The 21,003-nt window shown below is 40.6% G+C and overlaps 2 protein-coding genes across 4 annotated transcripts; both read left to right on the forward strand.

Annotated features, from left to right (window-relative positions):
• Window positions 1-601: 601 nt before the first annotated feature.
• On the forward strand, window positions 602-8,720 carry zgc:113208 (uncharacterized). 2 transcript variants are annotated; one of them, XM_029691620.1, is made up of 12 exons: window positions 606-1,116; window positions 1,650-1,811; window positions 2,345-2,506; window positions 3,040-3,201; window positions 3,735-3,896; window positions 4,430-4,591; window positions 5,125-5,286; window positions 5,560-5,715; window positions 5,795-5,893; window positions 6,008-6,078; window positions 7,881-8,011; window positions 8,116-8,720. In XM_029691620.1, the coding sequence occupies exons 1-12, from the start codon at window positions 972-974 to the stop codon at window positions 8,348-8,350; spliced, it is 1,809 nt and encodes a 602-aa protein (XP_029547480.1). In that variant the 5' UTR covers window positions 606-971; the 3' UTR covers window positions 8,351-8,720. The 2 variants fall into 2 exon arrangements, with proteins under 2 accessions (XP_029547481.1, XP_029547480.1); XM_029691621.1 differs by lacking the exon at window positions 5,795-5,893 and having other exon boundaries at window positions 602-1,116.
• Window positions 8,721-15,020: 6,300 nt separating this feature from the next.
• Window positions 15,021-20,107, forward strand: LOC115149101 (non-POU domain-containing octamer-binding protein). Of its 2 annotated transcripts, none has more exons than XM_029691622.1 (10): window positions 15,021-15,136; window positions 15,817-15,943; window positions 16,036-16,229; window positions 17,530-17,831; window positions 17,941-18,036; window positions 18,194-18,390; window positions 18,619-18,806; window positions 19,067-19,088; window positions 19,199-19,299; window positions 19,608-20,107. In XM_029691622.1, exons 2-10 carry the CDS (start codon window positions 15,817-15,819, stop codon window positions 19,710-19,712), a joined length of 1,332 nt encoding a protein of 443 aa, XP_029547482.1. In that variant the 5' UTR covers window positions 15,021-15,136; the 3' UTR covers window positions 19,713-20,107. The 2 variants fall into 2 exon arrangements, with proteins under 2 accessions (XP_029547482.1, XP_029547484.1); XM_029691624.1 differs by having other exon boundaries at window positions 19,611-20,107.
• The last annotated feature ends 896 nt before the right edge of the window (window positions 20,108-21,003 follow it).

Consider the following 21,003-nt stretch of genomic DNA (forward strand, 5'->3'; position numbering starts at 1 on the left):
TCTGACTTAACGACTCAAAAACTCCCCACCTTATGCTCTCCAAATGGACGTATTTCTGTCTGTAATATAAAGCTCTTTTGTGGGGGAAAACTCCTTTTGATTGGCTGGTCCTGACTCCCCAGTGGGTGGGCCTGGCTGCTAAGTGGGTGGGCCTATGCCCTCCAAGGCCCACCCATGGATGCACCCCTGCCCAGTCATGTGAAATCCATAGATTAGGAGATTCAATTAACTGATTTCCTTCTATGAACTGTAACTTAGTAAAATCTTTGAAATTGTTGTATGTGGCGTTTATATTTTTGTTCAGTATATTTAAGTATGCATTAAGGTGTCTTTAATAGAATACACATGGCAAAAGCCAATGTAGACATTAATAAATGCATTTATATAGATTCCAAAATATTTTTTACAATGATGGGGGTGCAAAGATGGTTTCAAAACAGCACCCACTGTCAGTTTTCTAAGGTATATATAAACCATTGGTTGGAACCAAAGAAATATATAAAAACATTTTCCTTAAAGCATCATTTTGGAAACTACTAATGTTACTGTCCCCACTACAACAACAAAAAATATTTAAATAAACATAATTGTTGTCCTTGAAACATTCTAGAATTTCATTCATTCCTATGGAAGACTGCGTTTCTGAGGAGTGCCAATTTGGCGCCTTCAAAGCCTCTCCATGGCCAAAACATAGCATCAGCAATCCAGGGTTAATATGTCATTGATTGGAACGCGTCATCTGACTACGGCGCATTGGTCGGGGCGCGCTGGCTTGTAAAGCAGGCGCACCCGTAGCATTACATAAACAGTGAGATGCGCAGTTACTTAACACGATTTTTTCTCATTCATTCATACTGAGGATACAGTTGAGTCCCTTCTTCTTCACAACAAATCCATTGTAGCTAGGGTTGTGCAACTCCAATGCTTGGTCGTTTTCATTTGAACGTTGTCTAGGGCCTACAGGAAGGAACATGACGAGACGAAACATGGGGAAAAGCAGCAGGACAACTTCTACAAAAAGAAAAGCTTCCTCATCTGAGACAAGTCTTCCAGACTGCAAAAAGCTGAAATCGAAGGATAGAGGCAAGACTAGCGCAAATAATGCTCTGAACAAGGGTAAGTGAGTGAGTCACGGCACCCACTGTCAGTTTTCTAAGGTATATATAAACCATTGGTTGGAACCAAAGAAATATATAAAAACATTTTCCTTAAAGCATCATTTTGGAAACTACTAATGTTACTGTCCCCACTACAACAACAAAAAATATTTAAATAAACATAATTGTTGTCCTTGAAACATTCTAGAATTTCATTCATTCCTATGGAAGACTGCGTTTCTGAGGAGTGCCAATTTGGCGCCTTCAAAGCCTCTCCATGGCCAAAACATAGCATCAGCAATCCAGGGTTAATATGTCATTGATTGGAACGCGTCATCTGACTACGGCGCATTGGTCGGGGCGCGCTGGCTTGTAAAGCAGGCGCACCCGTAGCATTACATAAACAGTGAGATGCGCAGTTACTTAACACGATTTTTTCTCATTCATTCATACTGAGGATACAGTTGAGTCCCTTCTTCTTCACAACAAATCCATTGTAGCTAGGGTTGTGCAACTCCAATGCTTGGTCGTTTTCATTTGAACGTTGTCTAGGGCCTACAGGAAGGAACATGACGAGACGAAACATGGGGAAAAGCAGCAGGACAACTTCTACAAAAAGAAAAGCTTCCTCATCTGAGACAAGTCTTCCAGACTGCAAAAAGCTGAAATCGAAGGATAGAGGCAAGACTAGCGCAAATAATGCTCTGAACAAGGGTAAGTGAGTGAGTCACGGCACCCACTGTCAGTTTTCTAAGGTATATATAAACCATTGGTTGGAACCAAAGAAATATATAAAAACATTTTCCTTAAAGCATCATTTTGGAAACTACTAATGTTACTGTCCCCACTACAACAACAAAAAATATTTAAATAAACATAATTGTTGTCCTTGAAACATTCTAGAATTTCATTCATTCCTATGGAAGACTGCGTTTCTGAGGAGTGCCAATTTGGCGCCTTCAAAGCCTCTCCATGGCCAAAACATAGCATCAGCAATCCAGGGTTAATATGTCATTGATTGGAACGCGTCATCTGACTACGGCGCATTGGTCGGGGCGCGCTGGCTTGTAAAGCAGGCGCACCCGTAGCATTACATAAACAGTGAGATGCGCAGTTACTTAACACGATTTTTTCTCATTCATTCATACTGAGGATACAGTTGAGTCCCTTCTTCTTCACAACAAATCCATTGTAGCTAGGGTTGTGCAACTCCAATGCTTGGTCGTTTTCATTTGAACGTTGTCTAGGGCCTACAGGAAGGAACATGACGAGACGAAACATGGGGAAAAGCAGCAGGACAACTTCTACAAAAAGAAAAGCTTCCTCATCTGAGACAAGTCTTCCAGACTGCAAAAAGCTGAAATCGAAGGATAGAGGCAAGACTAGCGCAAATAATGCTCTGAACAAGGGTAAGTGAGTGAGTCACGGCACCCACTGTCAGTTTTCTAAGGTATATATAAACCATTGGTTGGAACCAAAGAAATATATAAAAACATTTTCCTTAAAGCATCATTTTGGAAACTACTAATGTTACTGTCCCCACTACAACAACAAAAAATATTTAAATAAACATAATTGTTGTCCTTGAAACATTCTAGAATTTCATTCATTCCTATGGAAGACTGCGTTTCTGAGGAGTGCCAATTTGGCGCCTTCAAAGCCTCTCCATGGCCAAAACATAGCATCAGCAATCCAGGGTTAATATGTCATTGATTGGAACGCGTCATCTGACTACGGCGCATTGGTCGGGGCGCGCTGGCTTGTAAAGCAGGCGCACCCGTAGCATTACATAAACAGTGAGATGCGCAGTTACTTAACACGATTTTTTCTCATTCATTCATACTGAGGATACAGTTGAGTCCCTTCTTCTTCACAACAAATCCATTGTAGCTAGGGTTGTGCAACTCCAATGCTTGGTCGTTTTCATTTGAACGTTGTCTAGGGCCTACAGGAAGGAACATGACGAGACGAAACATGGGGAAAAGCAGCAGGACAACTTCTACAAAAAGAAAAGCTTCCTCATCTGAGACAAGTCTTCCAGACTGCAAAAAGCTGAAATCGAAGGATAGAGGCAAGACTAGCGCAAATAATGCTCTGAACAAGGGTAAGTGAGTGAGTCACGGCACCCACTGTCAGTTTTCTAAGGTATATATAAACCATTGGTTGGAACCAAAGAAATATATAAAAACATTTTCCTTAAAGCATCATTTTGGAAACTACTAATGTTACTGTCCCCACTACAACAACAAAAAATATTTAAATAAACATAATTGTTGTCCTTGAAACATTCTAGAATTTCATTCATTCCTATGGAAGACTGCGTTTCTGAGGAGTGCCAATTTGGCGCCTTCAAAGCCTCTCCATGGCCAAAACATAGCATCAGCAATCCAGGGTTAATATGTCATTGATTGGAACGCGTCATCTGACTACGGCGCATTGGTCGGGGCGCGCTGGCTTGTAAAGCAGGCGCACCCGTAGCATTACATAAACAGTGAGATGCGCAGTTACTTAACACGATTTTTTCTCATTCATTCATACTGAGGATACAGTTGAGTCCCTTCTTCTTCACAACAAATCCATTGTAGCTAGGGTTGTGCAACTCCAATGCTTGGTCGTTTTCATTTGAACGTTGTCTAGGGCCTACAGGAAGGAACATGACGAGACGAAACATGGGGAAAAGCAGCAGGACAACTTCTACAAAAAGAAAAGCTTCCTCATCTGAGACAAGTCTTCCAGACTGCAAAAAGCTGAAATCGAAGGATAGAGGCAAGACTAGCGCAAATAATGCTCTGAACAAGGGTAAGTGAGTGAGTCACGGCACCCACTGTCAGTTTTCTAAGGTATATATAAACCATTGGTTGGAACCAAAGAAATATATAAAAACATTTTCCTTAAAGCATCATTTTGGAAACTACTAATGTTACTGTCCCCACTACAACAACAAAAAATATTTAAATAAACATAATTGTTGTCCTTGAAACATTCTAGAATTTCATTCATTCCTATGGAAGACTGCGTTTCTGAGGAGTGCCAATTTGGCGCCTTCAAAGCCTCTCCATGGCCAAAACATAGCATCAGCAATCCAGGGTTAATATGTCATTGATTGGAACGCGTCATCTGACTACGGCGCATTGGTCGGGGCGCGCTGGCTTGTAAAGCAGGCGCACCCGTAGCATTACATAAACAGTGAGATGCGCAGTTACTTAACACGATTTTTTCTCATTCATTCATACTGAGGATACAGTTGAGTCCCTTCTTCTTCACAACAAATCCATTGTAGCTAGGGTTGTGCAACTCCAATGCTTGGTCGTTTTCATTTGAACGTTGTCTAGGGCCTACAGGAAGGAACATGACGAGACGAAACATGGGGAAAAGCAGCAGGACAACTTCTACAAAAAGAAAAGCTTCCTCATCTGAGACAAGTCTTCCAGACTGCAAAAAGCTGAAATCGAAGGATAGAGGCAAGACTAGCGCAAATAATGCTCTGAACAAGGGTAAGTGAGTGAGTCACGGCACCCACTGTCAGTTTTCTAAGGTATATATAAACCATTGGTTGGAACCAAAGAAATATATAAAAACATTTTCCTTAAAGCATCATTTTGGAAACTACTAATGTTACTGTCCCCACTACAACAACAAAAAATATTTAAATAAACATAATTGTTGTCCTTGAAACATTCTAGAATTTCATTCATTCCTATGGAAGACTGCGTTTCTGAGGAGTGCCAATTTGGCGCCTTCAAAGCCTCTCCATGGCCAAAACATAGCATCAGCAATCCAGGGTTAATATGTCATTGATTGGAACGCGTCATCTGACTACGGCGCATTGGTCGGGGCGCGCTGGCTTGTAAAGCAGGCGCACCCGTAGCATTACATAAACAGTGAGATGCGCAGTTACTTAACACGATTTTTTCTCATTCATTCATACTGAGGATACAGTTGAGTCCCTTCTTCTTCACAACAAATCCATTGTAGCTAGGGTTGTGCAACTCCAATGCTTGGTCGTTTTCATTTGAACGTTGTCTAGGGCCTACAGGAAGGAACATGACGAGACGAAACATGGGGAAAAGCAGCAGGACAACTTCTACAAAAAGAAAAGCTTCCTCATCTGAGACAAGTCTTCCAGACTGCAAAAAGCTGAAATCGAAGGATAGAGGCAAGACTAGCGCAAATAATGCTCTGAACAAGGGTAAGTGAGTGAGTCACGGCACCCACTGTCAGTTTTCTAAGGTATATATAAACCATTGGTTGGAACCAAAGAAATATATAAAAACATTTTCCTTAAAGCATCATTTTGGAAACTACTAATGTTACTGTCCCCACTACAACAACGAAAAATATTTAAATAAACATAATTGTTGTCCTTGAAACATTCTAGAATTTCATTCATTCCTATGGAAGACTGCGTTTCTGAGGAGTGCCAATTACGTTAGCCACCTAAAATAATTTTACTTTCCCACAGAAAAGGTTAAAATGAAGAAGGGCTCAAGCAAGAAAAAACACAAATTCTTGCGTAGCTCTGAAGTTTCTCTAAATTCTAAAGATGCAAGCCAGAAGATGATTCGGGATGGATGCCTAGAGGTTTCAAAGAATGACAAAGGACAACTTGTTTTTAAAGGTATGCCTACATATGCAACTCTGTTTAAACACATGGACATTCATTCCACAGAAGGCTCGGTGACAAGTATTTTTCTTAGACTTCCCACAGTTCCAACCTAACATGTCACCAAAAGAAGTACTTCAAGCTGGCAGCTTTGGTGGTACCTACTTCAGACCAATATACTCAAGGGTCACAAGTGAGTAGCCTATCCCACACAAATCTAAAATCATTACTTTGGATGTTATGACTTAATTACTAATGTAGGTTAACCACTTTACTAATCACACCTTTTTTGTTTCTTTCATCATAGAACAAAATTGCAAAGATGAATGGAAGAAACTCCCTGAGGATTGGCTGAAAGGTTTGAACATTCCCACACAGGTGATTTGTCATAAGCATGCCCACCAATGTTGTTATGATCGCATAATGATCCTGACCAAGTTAGACTTTTTGAGTCATTTGGAAATTTGCAGAAATATATGCACCGATATTTTCCTTGCCAAAAAACCCAGATACCGATATCCGATATTTAACATTTTAGTGGCCTTTTTAGCATTCTAGTACACAGTTAAATAGTTAACACACATGGACGCAGCGCTCTAAGGCACTGCATCTCAGTGCAGGAGGCTTCACTACATTCCCTGGTTTGAATCCAGGCTGTATCACATCCGGCCATGATTGGGAGTCCCATAGGACAGTGCACAATTGGCCCAGCGTCGTCCGGGGTAGGCCATCATTGTAAATAAGAATTTGTTCTTAACTGACTTGCCTAGTTAAATAAGGGTTACACACACACCACACTGACCAAAAAAAATATTTTGTTGTCATTTACCAGTAAAACATAATCAAAACCTAGTTCTTTCATTTACTTGCTGTGCTGTTTCGTTGTTCATTTATTCAGTCGTTTCATTCTCAACCAGGATTTCTATGGAATGCCGTTTGGGTCTTTGCGTGTCAAAAAGATACAGGTCAAATAACACTATTTGACCAATCAGGACCTGAATATGACTGCACGTCACATAATTTAACGTGTTCATACATTTGACGTAGTTATTACACATTGATTACACTATCACTCGTATTTCATATGTCACAACGATTCATCGATACGTATGCTATGATGCTGGTGAAGTTGTCTCGCGTACCTACAGTGCTGGTCATTTAAAAAAAAAGCTAGCTTGCTCATGGATGCAAGCAATGTTCTTCCCCAAAAACATAGCAAAACGCCATCTGTTTCAGTAGCTATAGTTAGCTAGCTAGCTGTTATCATCTAAAATAACCCTAATTTATAAGACAGTTCTTATTTGATTAATGGTGGTCGGACCCATCTATGTGAAGCTAGCCACAATAAGGATTAGCCACAATAGTGGACTTTGCAGTTAGCCTTCAAAATAAAAGCATGTCATTGACAGTGATGCAAATTAATACAAATAATAGAATTATGCCATAATTGAATAGATCATGCTAAATGAGGTTGGAATGTTATAGAAATCAAAAATCGGTTGAAATCACACTGGATGTATTATACTTTAGAATTGCATTGAGGGCATACTTATTTCACTGTACAGCCTTACTTATGGATTGTGGATGAATGACATGGGGTATCAGTCTACTCAGTGACAGCCAGAAAACATTAGCGTATTACTGTGTAACTCTGGTAGGTCAAAATTGGAAAAATAGCGCACTTGGTAGTGTGTACCGGTGCTCGACCAGTCGCGAGAAATCCAACATCACCCACAGCAGAGAATGGTTGATTGTCAAGGGCAATGGATTCCATTATCTTGGTGTTAATGGATTTCGCCTTTGAGTTGTCTCGCTGAAATTTTCTTTCTCTTTCAAATGACTGCTCGACTTGTTGACTGCTCGATCCACACAGCAGACATTGTGGGCTAGGTTAGGAATGCTGTGTTGCACATGTAGCGCAAAATTTTACGTGGCATCATTACGTCATGTACCTACGTTATATAGGTATGCACGTCAGCTTAGATTTTTTTGGAAAACTTTGGTTTTCCACATCGGCATTAAACTAGACATTGGGCCGATACTGATGTTGGCATTGTTAGCTAATATCGTCCGATTCTGATATGTTCACTGATATATCGTGCATCCCTACTAATAAGACATTACAAAGCCAGGCTCACACTGCTTGTAATAAATAATGCATTATGTGTTTCCCCATACAGGTGGCCTCATTAACATACAGAGACAGTGTAAACACATACAAAGTGAAGTGTGGAGGCAGTCTAGAAATGTGGGAAAGCAGTGGATGGATTGTAACCCAGGATCCCTATGGGTGGTTTCAGTGGTACTGCAGGTATTTGCAGAATATATACAGTACATTCAGACTGGGTATAATAAGGCTCCTTTCTATTCTCCTACATTAGTGTCTTCTTACTCTGAAATGTAAATTCCCTACAGGTTTTACCATGGTCGGCGTACTAAGGATGATGAGCGTCAGATCGGGCGATGGGCAAAGTGTGCTGGGGTAAAAGGCCGGTGGAGAAATAATCTTATCGCCAAAGTAGTCCGGTCAGGCTGTGGCTTTGACAACCCAACAATCTCTCCTGTGGTCAGACAGACATTACAGCACTGGGGTTACCGACTGACCAAGGAGGACTACAAGGAGGGTGCCAAGAGGGTTAAGCCAAAATAACTGCACCCTGCTTGTATTCATTATATGGGTACAGTAGGGAGGCTGGTGGGTGGAGCTATAGGGCGGGCTCATTGTAATGGCTGGAAGGAATTTAAATGGAATGTTATCAAACATATGGAAACGACATTTGATTCCATTTATTTAATTCCAGCCATAACAACGATCCCATCCTCCTATAGCTCCTCCCACCAGCCTCCACTGGGGTACAGAAATAAGTGCATGAGTTTGACTGTTTTATTTGCAAATGTGTGTTTGTGGTGTTTTTGATACTGGAAATGCAATGTTTGTGGTGTTTTTGATACTGGAAATGCAATGTTTAACTTTAATGTGACTTTAAAAAAAATTGAGATACCTAACTCCATTTCTTGGAGCTTCTGTGTAATTGTTATTCTCATGCGTCTTTCACCTCTTATGAAGTGGGTATTGTGCGCTTCAAAAAGAATATGAGCTACAGAGCTCACCAGCTTGTAGTCCTAAAATCTGGAAATTAGTTACCTCTGGATTGTTCAGCCATCTCTAAGGGAAGAAAGTATAGGGTTTTGGAATAATCGCTAAAAATAAGGTCTGAGGATAACTCAGATTTAGGCGATGTTATACGTTTTGTTCTGTGATTATAATAGCAGTTATGTAAAAAGGGATTTATACGTACATTTGAGTTAGTTAACATACAAATCCTTTATGAATTATGCAGCGATTTTAGCATGTAAATCTTGGTGGGGCAAACAATTAAAACATTTGTTTTAATGCATGCCAGCAAAGCCACTACACAACATTAAACAATACATTCATTGCACTATAATGGTGACAAACAGTGCCCACAACCTGGTAGGGCCTACTTTAAGCTGTCTCAACAACCCAACACCTTACCACTGCTAAACCTGGGCCCTGTTTCAGAAAGCAGGTTGAACAAACTTGAGTTTAAACCTGAACTCTGGGTTGACTAATTCTGAGCTCTCAAACTCTTGAGTTTTTGGTTTCAGAACAGGTGATAACAAAATCAACTGAGTTAAGTTAACCCAGAGTAAAGCATGTGCATGAGGAGATTAAAAGCCCTCATCAATGGAACGCAGATAACATGATTCATCATGGCAACAGGAGAAAAAAGGGCTCGAACCTCCTACTTCTCTCCCTAGTGGAGTTAGAAATATTAATGAATGCGTATGCAGAATTTGAGTATACATTACCGTTAAAAAGTTTGGGGTCACTTAGAAATGTCCTTGTTTTTCAAAGATAAGCACATTTTTTGTCCATTAAAATAACATCAAATTGATCAGAAATAGTGTAGACATTGTTAATGTTGTAAATGACTATTGTAGCTGGAAACGGCTGATTTTTAATGTACAGAGGCCCATTATCAGCAACCATCACTCCTGTGTTCCAATGGCATGTTGCGTTAGCTAATCCAAGTTCATAATTTTAAAAGGCTAATTGATGATTAGAAAACCCTTTTGCAATTATGTTAGCTCAGCTGAAAACTGTCTGATTAAAGAAGCAATAAAACTGGCCTTCTTTAGACTAGTTGAGTATCTGGAGCATCAGCATTTGTGGGTTCGATTACAGGCTCGAAATGGCCAGAAACAAAGAACTTCCTTCTGAAACTCGTCGGTCTATTCTTGTTCCTTGAAATAAAGGCTATTCCATGCGAGAAATTGTCAAGAAACTGAAGATCTCGTACAACGCTGTGTACTACTCCCTTCACAGAACAGCGCAAACTGGCTCTAACCAGAATAGAAAGAGGAGTGGGAGGCTCCGGTCCACAACTGAGCAAGAGGACAAGTACATTAGAGTGTCTAGTTTGAGAAACAGACGCCTCACAAGTCCTCAACTGGCAGCTTCATTAAATAGTACCCGCAAAACACCAGTCTCAGCGTCAACAGTGAAGAAGGTGACTCCAGGATGCTGGCCTAGGCAGAGTTGCAAAGAAAAATACATCCCAGACTGGCCAATAAAAATGAAAGATTAAGATGGGCAAACACAGACATTGGACAGAGGAAATCTGCTTAGAAGGCCAGTATCCCGGAGTTGCCTCTTCACTGTTGAGACTGCAGTTTGGCACAGGACTTACAATGAAACTAAGTAGACCTGGCACTGTGAAATTCAATGTCATTTTTGTGTTCCTATAGCTCCCTATGAAACAGCTGTACAAGGTGTACTTGGAGAACCAAATTGAAAAATTAATTTAGAAATTGACCACATAAGGCTGCAGATGCAAAAGATAGAAATACTGTCACGAGCGGGTAGAACTGTTTTAGGTTGAGTCAAGCGCAGGAGACTGAGGTCCGTTGGAACAAACTTGATTTAATAAATCCAAAGGCAAAATCCATATTTTGCCCAAACGGGCAGACGGGGCGCAGCCCGGCAACCCTACTGCCTATACAATGTAACAAAGAACATTTCCGCACGAATCCTAACTAAACACAGACAGACTAAATACCCCCCCACTAATGACAAACACGAAACAGGTGCAATCAAAAAACAGACATAACTAACAGACACTGAAACACAGATCGGTGGCAGCTAGTAGGCCGGCGACGACGAACGCCGAGCACCGCCCGACCGAGGAGAGGCGCCACCTTCTGTGGACGTTGTGACAAATACAACTGCTGGAACATCAGTTAAAGGTGAGTGAGGTGCCCACAGGTGGATGATTTTACTTGTTTGAACAACATCATAAAAAATATTAACTACTGTATTTGTACTTGCAGGGAATAAAGAAGACTTCATAAAAAGAAAGGCATATTGTCTTTACTTGACACTGGGGAGGTGATGGGTCAATCAGAAATGATGGTAGCATATTCTGTCTCTGACTGCTCTTCCATCTCGTGCATCAGCGAGGTGGTCAGGATCGTTCACTGGTTGAGTAGGATATTGTTCTCTTCTAATTGTGGCAATGTTGTGGAGAATCACACATGCCACAATAATGTCACATTCCCTTTCTGGGGTGACCCTGAGCCTACGAAGGCACTGGAACCGGGCCTTGAGCATCCCAATGGTCATCTCTACCCTGGCTGTTGGCCTGCAGTGAGCCAAGTTATAACGTTGCTGCGGGCTCAGGATCAGGGTAAGGGGTCAGCAAATAGGGCTGGCAGGGGTACCCTCTGTCACTGAGCAGGTAACCATCGAACTCTCCTATGATAATACGAGGATACAGTTTAAATTTTCAGTTGCAATAGGATGAAGCAAAATATTGATTATAATAGGATATAGCTATATAGGCAAATCTAGCGCTCAGTGTACACTTATGAAAAATGTGCGAGTCATGTACAAACCCAGGCCACTTTGCTTCCACGTTGCTGATGATGTGGGTTGCATCACATATGATCTTCACAGTGCAGAACAGTAATTAGTTGCAGTAACTGTATTGTTACTTTCATTTCATCTTTCATTAGGAATGCTAAAGGCTACTATTTAGGCCTACCTGCACATTAATGCTGTGGAAATACTTCCTATTCACATAATCTCCTTCAGTTACTGAAGGAGCTGTGATAGAAATATGAATGCCATCTATGCAGCTAATCACACCTGGAAACCCTAAAATATATCAAATTAACTGATTAAAGTTAAGCTTCATACTAAATAAATTAATTATTGCTGAGACTGATACCTGCAATTCTGTGGAATTGCTCTCTGATGAGTCTTGTGGGTCTGTGACTTGGGAACACCACAAGTGTACAGTAAACGTTTCAGTGCCAGAGTCACATTTCTGGCAGCCCGACAGACGGTTGCCTTGGAAATATACTATATATATATATGGTTAAAGTGGGACACAATGCAGATAGATCATTCATCTTCACAATATTTTCAGCCCTTATATCATTCATATGACACATCGTGGACATGCTCTCAGTTCAGGAAATAAATTGTTTGTGTTGCACTTCGTTTTTTTGCCAATATATGCTAGTCATATATGTTCATCATATATGCATAGTCACTTTAACCATATCTACATGTACAGACTACCTCAATCAGCCTGACTAACCGTTGCCCGTATGTAGCCTCGCTACTGTATATAGCCTGTCTTTTTACTGTTGTTTTATTTCTTTACATACCTATTGTTCACCTAATACCTTTTTTGCACTATTGGTTAGAGCCTGTAAGTAAGCATTTCACTGTAAGGTTTACACCTGTTGTATTTGGCGCACGTGACAAATAAACTTTGATTTGATTTGAACGATTGTGTAGAAAAACAGAAACCCTCAAACAGATAATCATCAGGGAATGATAAAACATCCAAGCGGGGTCTGATTACCCTCTCCCAACGGAGATTTCTGCAGAGTATTTGTGCTTCAATATCAACTGGCTCTTCAAGAAAAGGACACGCCATGTCTGACACCTCCTTCAGTCTGCAGGCTTCAGCTAAAGAGGAGGAGAAACTCAGGGTTAGTTGAAGAAAACCTGCCAGCGAGCAGGTTAGCTTCACAGAGTATGTTGCTATAGTAACTGACTCAGAGTTAAGCTGAACTGGCTTTGTCAAACCGAAAATCCAGAGTTTCCTTCAACTCTGGGTCAACTAACTCTGAGTCACTAAACCCGCTTTCTGAAACAGGGCCCCGGCTATCAGCAGAGCCTTGTTTGGCAGCGAAACAGTTAATTCAGCCTAATTTAAAAAAACAGCTGATATGGCTGACTTGCTTAAACAAATGTGGTTTCTACTGACAATTGAGTTGTACAAACTATGGCATAAGGGGACAACGAGTGGATAAGAGGCAATCTGTTATTTCGATTAAGACAATAATGAGCGACCTAGGACGGACGTAGTCAGTGTAACTATTTGTTCAGCACTTTTGAAATGTACAGCGTCAGAATTGAACATGGGCCGTTATTACCATCTTCTCCCTGTACACCAAGTCAGAACCGAATGAAAAATAAAGGGGGTATATAACCAGACAATGAAAGCTCTTACAATATCTGATGGTGACATTTCTCTAAACAGGCTATTGGCTACATGTGCACCGCCAAGTGAGAACAGTAGGCAAAATTAAGAGGGGAAAATTGACAACATTTTTAGGGTGAGGGACAACAGCTTACTACACAACATACACTTAGTATTACTTTCTTAGCTACAGTATACATATCTCCCTGGCATATTACATCATTTATGCAACAGCATAAAGACATTTTTAGACTTGCCTTGTTGTGCTGTGCTCACTTGAACAGGGAGGTGGTGCGGCGGTCCTTCGTGGGCAAATTTTGTCATCAAAGTCTGGCATTCTCTGGATTTATGGTGCTTTCAAGACAACTGGAAACTTTAAAAAAAACAAGGTTGCATCATGATGATGTCAGTGATCTTCAGGTCGGAGCTCTTGAAAGAGGCCAGAATTCCTGACTTGGATGACCGTTCAAAATGTATTATCCCAACCGGAGCTCGTTTTTTTTTTCCAGAGTTCCCAGTTGTCTTGAACTCACTGAAGTCAGATTTCCCAGTTCCCGAGTTTCCAGTTGTTTTGAGCGTGGCAGATGTCATGCTGGATTGACAGCATGGCCAATGTTGAATGTTTATCCTTTTAAGCTTGGAAAAGAGACCTTAAACCCAGACTTGGGACCACACACCCTGAATAGCAGATCAAGTTTGTATGCGGCTTTATTAACTCAATTATTTTATTTTTACATTGTTTGCAAACTGATATGTGGTATGTATTAATGCCAAAATAATATGCAAAACAGGTGTGAGAGCAAAATTGCAAGATGATGTTCTAATGTTGTAATTGCATCAAATGGTTGTTTTGAATTAGGGGTTGTTAGAACGCTCATCTGTGTGTGTTCTACTGAGGATGGGACTCTGGAAGATTTACGATATATTTGGGTGATACTGCATTCCAGAGCATGAGTTAATGTTTCTGTTCTAAAGGGACCAGGGAGAGATGACTCCCGTGCCAGACCTTGGTCTCTACACAATGAGAACTGTTTTTACAGCAGATACTGTCTGCTGTGAATTATAAGTATCTTTTATACAAATCTTAACCTTGTGACCCATTCCATACATCTGTTGTTTGTCATGTAGACAGAAGGAGGATGGACTTCGCTACAAAATACTGTGGCTCAAACCAGCTCGTTGAGTTCTCAGTGATCACCTCCAGGGGTGATTACCGACCAGCTCCATTAGTGCAGTAATTAAATACTAAAGTTTGATTGTTTTTAAGAAATCTAAAAGTCTCTCCTTTTGATTACAATAATCCACCAGACAGGCAATCAAAAATCTATATTTTTTAAAAGGTAGGCCTCAAAAACTTCCCTGAATGACAGGTCGCCACTGGAATTATGAAGCCTTTATGTGCTTGTTTTATAACATAAATTTGTCAAAATTCACAAAAAGTGACTTTAGCTGATGAAGATTATCTCAGAACAAAACGTATAAAATCTGCTAAGCCTGTGTTTACCACATTCCTTATTTTGGGCGTTTATCACAAAACGCCATTCATTTCCCTCAGGCTTTGTCCAACAAACCATGGCGGAGTTATTGGTGCCTACAAAAAGACACAGTTACTATTTATCTTACCCTTTAGCGTCGTACAAACTATAAACGTCATTTCCAGACAAAAATCAAAGAACATTCAAATAGAATATGCACCAATCAGATTGTTAGATATGTTGTTCTCTATATAATTGACGGCAATTGTTCCAATCACTGCATGTCTTTACGACATCTCCTCCTCTCCGTCAGCAAATCTACTTTCTCATGCGTTATCAAGGTTGTTTGTGAAATCCATTCTCTGTTCTTTGTATAGAGCGATTTTCCCTGCTACGTGCGTTGGAATCGTATTGACCAAAACATTTATTTTGGTAAAGGTATGAAGTAATGGTTGAATATACAAAAATGGTGCTTTCATCTGAGAAGTATCTTATATTAGTTAGCAATATGTTGGATTAATTTGCTAGAAAAAAAACGAGTGTGCTAGCTAGCTATTGTTAGCTAGGAGTGAGGGTGCTTAGCTAGCTAGAGATGTTGCTAGCCAGCTTCTCAAATGTATAAGGTAGCTAACAGCTAACTATCGTTAGTTATCGAACGTGTGCTACTACGTTTTAGTTCGTTAACGGATTGTTTCAACATCGATGTTCTTTTGCTAGCTGCCAATGCACGCCTTGAACTAGTTAGCTAGCTAATTAGGTGGCTTTCAAATTCGGCTAGTTAACGTTAACGCGTTAGGTAGTCGCATTACTCTATCTTGACAACTTAACTAACTAGCGATGTCGCATTTCATTACTTAGCCGATAGTAACGTTATCTCTCAAAACGCCACTCTTTACCATCTACTATTTGCTTGTTAAACGTTAACCAAAAATATTTTAGACTTTGTGAAATGATCAGATAACGTTATATAACTAACTGAACACTTACAATAGCTAGTTAACGTTATATCGTTCATCTGGCTTTGGAATCTTTTTTCATTTTTTTCATAACTAGCTAACCCGATTATGTTCTCTATAATTACTGTAGTGACTGTGTTAATGACTGTCCTTTTTTATTAGATGCAAGGAAACTGGGGCCCCCGTGGTGAACAGCAGAATCATGGCCCATCTAGACACCAGATGGAAAGTCAGAAAAAACCTGGAGATAACAGCAATGGACAGCATGCAGATGAGCAGGAGAGCCCAAGTAAGATGGGATTCATTGCCTCCTGAGCCCTGTATTGGAAGGAAATGAAATCCTCCTATATTACATGATTATAATATGTTGCTTCTCTGTAGATGCTGGGATAACCATAGATCTACAGAACTTCAGGAAACCCGGAGAGAAGACTTACACTCAACGTAGCCGTCTCTTTGTGGGAAATTTACCAACTGGTGTTACGGAGGCGGAGGTGGAGAAGTTGTTTTCCAAGTATGGCAAGGCAGCTGAGATTTTCATCAACAAGGACAGGGGGTTTGGATTCATTAGACTGGTAAGTTGCTAGTGTAGTGGATGACCAAGTGTATCTCTACTGCCTTACTGAGATCTGTAAATGCTGTCGCCCCGGATTCAGAATTGCCTTGGCATTTCCAGGTCAGTGGTATTGACAGTGCCTCGAGTGAGTTGTTACATTGAGAAGGGTTGTGAGTTCACACCCCGGTCAGGTGGAATTTCCACTCTGTTGCAGCAGCATATTCAAGTGATGGAAGTTATATTCCTCAATCCTAAATTATATGGAAAACAGACTGGCTGGCTGACCTCACACATGATTTGCGCAACGAGGTGGCTGGAAGGTGTACATTATGAATCTGAACGGTCAGATAGCTAGCAACAATCTTGGCTTCGTTTCAGCACATATGTTATTGATAGCATGGCATGTTTTGACTGTCATGTGCATGCTAATATGGCAAAAATTCGCTAGCTAACTAACAACTCTAATGATGTATGTGAGACAAGCGCTCATTGTGCAAATGTTTTTGTTTTCAATGAACATTTGGAGACAAAATAGTTTACATGTTGTCTAAAGGCGTCTGCATGCTTCCCAGCCGAAACAGTTAGGAAGAGTTTGTGCATATTTTATGACAACATTTTGACGTTTTGTGCTTCGGTGAGGGTTTTTTCAGCTGTTCAGGCGCACACATTTTTTTTTCTTTTTCTGGAGGCAAGCCGAAGTCTACACCCCTTTGTTGGCAATTGGTCAGTGGTAGGGATGCTTCAATAGTCTTTGTCATTCAACCAGAGACAACTCATTTTCATGCACATTTTTTCATTGAGAAATACTGCAAACATATTAGATGTGAAATTGCGTGACTAAAATCTCATCTTAGATGCAGCGGTCTAAGGCACTGCATCTGTGCTAGAAGTGTCACTACAGACCCTGGTTCGATCCTGGGCTGTACAATTGGCCCAGCGTCGTCTGGGTTAAGGGAGGGTTTGTCCGGGGTAGGCCGTCATTGTAAATAAAAATTAGTTCTTAAGTGACTTGCCTAGTTAAATGAAATTTCTGACTTTTGAGGAAGTGTATGCTGGCTATGTCATCTCAAAATGGACAAACGGTGCTATTGTCGCTTTTTTTCCCTAGTTTTTCAAGCCAAGGTTTTTAAGGCAATATGCAAGAACTCTTGTTTAGCTAGCTGAGTTCGGTTGGGCGCCAGCCAAACTAATGCATGCTGCTGCCTTAAGCCAACCCTGTCTGTTTTGCCCTAAGTGTTGGTTTTGTTGCTAAATAGCCAACCTTTCTATTTATGTGACCAATTTGGAAATGTTCTAATTTTATAATTTTCTACCAACAGGAGACAAAAACAGTGGCTGAGATTGCTAAAGCCGAACTTGATGAAACCTCATTCAGAGGCAGACAGTTGCGCGTGCGGTTTGCGACACATGGTGCTGCTCTAGCTGTGAGGAATTTGCCACAGTTCATTTCCAATGAGCTCCTGGAAGAGGCTTTCTCCTTCTTTGGCCAGATTGAAAGGGCCATAGTTATAGTGGATGATAGAGGGAGACCCACAGGAAAGGGGATTGTGGAATACACAGCCAAGCCTGCAGCAAGGAAGGCTCTGGATAGGTGTGCAGATGGAGCCTTTCTATTGACTGCGTAAGTATTATGCTGGAAATGTATTAAAACATGTTGATGTTTCAAATGCATTTGTTGTGAGGTTTTCAAAATGGCAGAAGTCGTCATGCTGATTGTTTTCTGCGTTCAGATTCCCCAGGCCAGTAACAGTCGAGCCAATGGAGCAGTTTGATGAGGATGAGGGACTGCCAGAGAGGATTGTAAACAAAAACCAAGTTTTTCACAAGTGAGTAATCATACGGAGTTGGCATACTTTCTCAGAATGCATTGGTCAGAACTGTGCGTACAACAATCTCACACTTTGCTGCTGAAAAGAGGCACAATCCATAACTTGAAAATGTTGCGTACTGAGCTGTTTCTCTTATGTAAAACCTCTCCGCCAGGGAGCGGGAGCATCCACCAAGGTTTGCTCAGCCAGGGACATTTGAGTATGAGTATGCCATGCGCTGGAAGGCCCTTTTGGAGATGGAGAAGCAGCAGTATGAGCAGGTCGACAGGAACATAAAGGAGGCTCAGGAGAAGCTGGAGCAGGAGATGGAGGCAGCCAGACATGAGCACCAGGTTGTCCTGATGAGACAAGGTATGCATGTATGGTCTCGGTCCACTCTAAAGACGCATATCAATACAAAGTTTAGGATACTGATAAACACAACGTTGTGTCTTATTGGAAAAGTGTCCTACCACCAGATTTAGCCCAGAGGTCAATCGCATACCACACCGCTTGAATGTAGTCCTGTTGGCAATTGATTCATATGTTTTAGGTCTTTTGACTGGGTTACTAACAAATGGGGTGTTTATCTCGTTATAGACCTGCTGAGGCGTCAGGAGGAGCTGAGGAGAATGGAGGAGCTCCATAACCAGGAGATGCAGAAGAGGAAGCAGATGGAATTGCGTCAGGAAGAGGAGCATCGCAGGAGGGAGGAGGAGATGAGGATGCACACCGAGGAGAGAATGAGGAGGCAGCAGGAGGGCTTCAAGGGGAACTTCCCTGGAAATGTGAGTCCTTGCTTCTTGACACTGCTTAAATGTACAGATTTATTCCTCAATACACAGAAATGAAAGTTGCCTAAAATGTTTCTAAGCATCTTAACAATTGTTTTGTTTGTGGTTACTGGTATTCAGCAATTGCAAAAAGGACAAGTATTTGCTTAAAAAAAAAAAAAAATTGGTTGGGTATTCTGAAAGCTGTATATTGTTTAATGTATCTGATTTAAGAAATACCTTGAATATGTTTTTATCTTTTTTTGTGGGAGCAGGAGATGCGGATGCACATGCAAGGTAAGTTTTCCATTAGCGGTCAGATCTTCACTGCGCTATCAAGGGCACCATGTTGTCTAGTATATATTGCATTGGTTTGCAGATGTGCTGTCTGTCTTGGTTTGGTGTAGGTCAAGGAATGAACAGAAACTCAATGGGTGGTGTTGAAGGAAAGCCCAGCGGGCCCAACCCTGGAGCTGCCAACATGCCTGCTGAGAACCCCCCTTTAATGGTAATATAAGAGACCATTTACATTTTACATTTAAGTCATTTAGCAGACACTCTTATCCATAGCGACTTACAAATTGGTGCATTCACCTTATGATATCCAGTGGAACAACCACTTTACAAACTTAGAATAACAAACAATATATTTACATACCAAGATTAACTAATTTATTGTGCCAAAGAGAACATAAACATGTTTTTGATCATTTCACCTCTGGTGTCCTAATAGTGTCAAGTAAATATACCGCTGCAACAGACTCACTTTCATTTGTCATTGTCACTCATGTTATGCATTTTCTGTTTTTTTCCCAGCAGGGGGCAGGAAACGACACCATGCCTGTAGGAGGCCAACCTGGCTTCGCAAGAGGCCCTGGCCAAGGCCCTGCTGACTTTTCCAACAAGCGTCGCAGATTCTAAAATGGTCAATTCAACTTTTTTTACTTTTCAAACTGTACTATATTTTAAGTCATACATGGATTATTACATTTTATGTACTGTGAAAAATTGTATGGGGATTTTTTTTTTTAAGTGTCAAGTTGGCATTTTCGTATTTCAGATGAATACTGCTTCTGTATAGACTTTCTTTTTATTCCTCAAAACCAGTGGTGTAGTGGAGGGTAAACGTAAATGCATTGCAAATGTGTGGAGTGTTGCTTTTTTCACCGTGACCGGCGATCAGTTTACCCACCTATTTTTATACCACTACACCACTCCTCAAAACAATGTACTTTTATATAGCAATAGTACATTTGTCACGCTCATTCTCTCTCTAAGCCTTTCTGAACAGCTTTAAATAAAATCTTAATTTCATGTAGGTTTTTTTGGTACTTTTTCATGTTTTAATGTTCATGTTAACTGTGTTAGAATGTAATCCTTTCCTTCAAAAGGCTGGTTCAGCGACGGTATAAAAGACATGCATAAGAGGACAATGTAGTTACAAGTATGATTTGAAGACTTGGTCTTTAAAGCATTTCGATTTTTACTAAAGCACTGCTACACATCAGTGAAAATGATATAAAAATAGTATAAAGGTATTTGAGTGAAGCATACCATTGTTCCTATGGTCTAATGTACTGTAAAATAGGGTGTTACTCTTATTGCCACTTAACTCAAGTGTTTGTCTAACAGTTCAACTTTTTGCCAGTCTACAACTCACATTGACAAACTGCGCTTGACATTTATTTACAGATCAAAACAAAAGGGTAATTCCCTATTGATTTGACGTTCATCAGATCTGTCAGTAATATCTTTCTTTTATAGTTGCCGTTAAATGGAAAAAAGCAAGCTGAGGTATTCCATGTTTCCAAGGGCAGCAGGAATATGATGTGGCAGGACATCAGGCTTGAACCCACAGCATGCTGTTTAGTGCAGACCTTAATTTAGCCATGAGACAGTCTCTTGTTAGCTTGAAGTGTAGACTTAGCCTGCATGTTAACTACAAGCAACCATCCAAGATCTCAGAAAGTAGGGATGCATCCTAATTCAAGCTTGGACCACATTGGTCTATCTGTAGAGAAAGGGGAATGAATAGAACACTAATATTCTGTATATTTGAGAGAACTTTAGTTGTGTTTCTACCCATCGATGCAATACAAGGTGGTCAATTTTGAAATGAGGTAATGCATCAGCAGTTTCTCTTGTCATTGCAGAACGTGAGAGTTATTTAGAACTTGTCAAATGTCCAGATCAACTAGCCCATGTCAGCTAA

Source organism: Salmo trutta, chromosome 15, assembly GCF_901001165.1.
Source record: "Salmo trutta chromosome 15, fSalTru1.1, whole genome shotgun sequence".
Lineage (NCBI taxonomy): Eukaryota > Metazoa > Chordata > Actinopteri > Salmoniformes > Salmonidae > Salmo > Salmo trutta.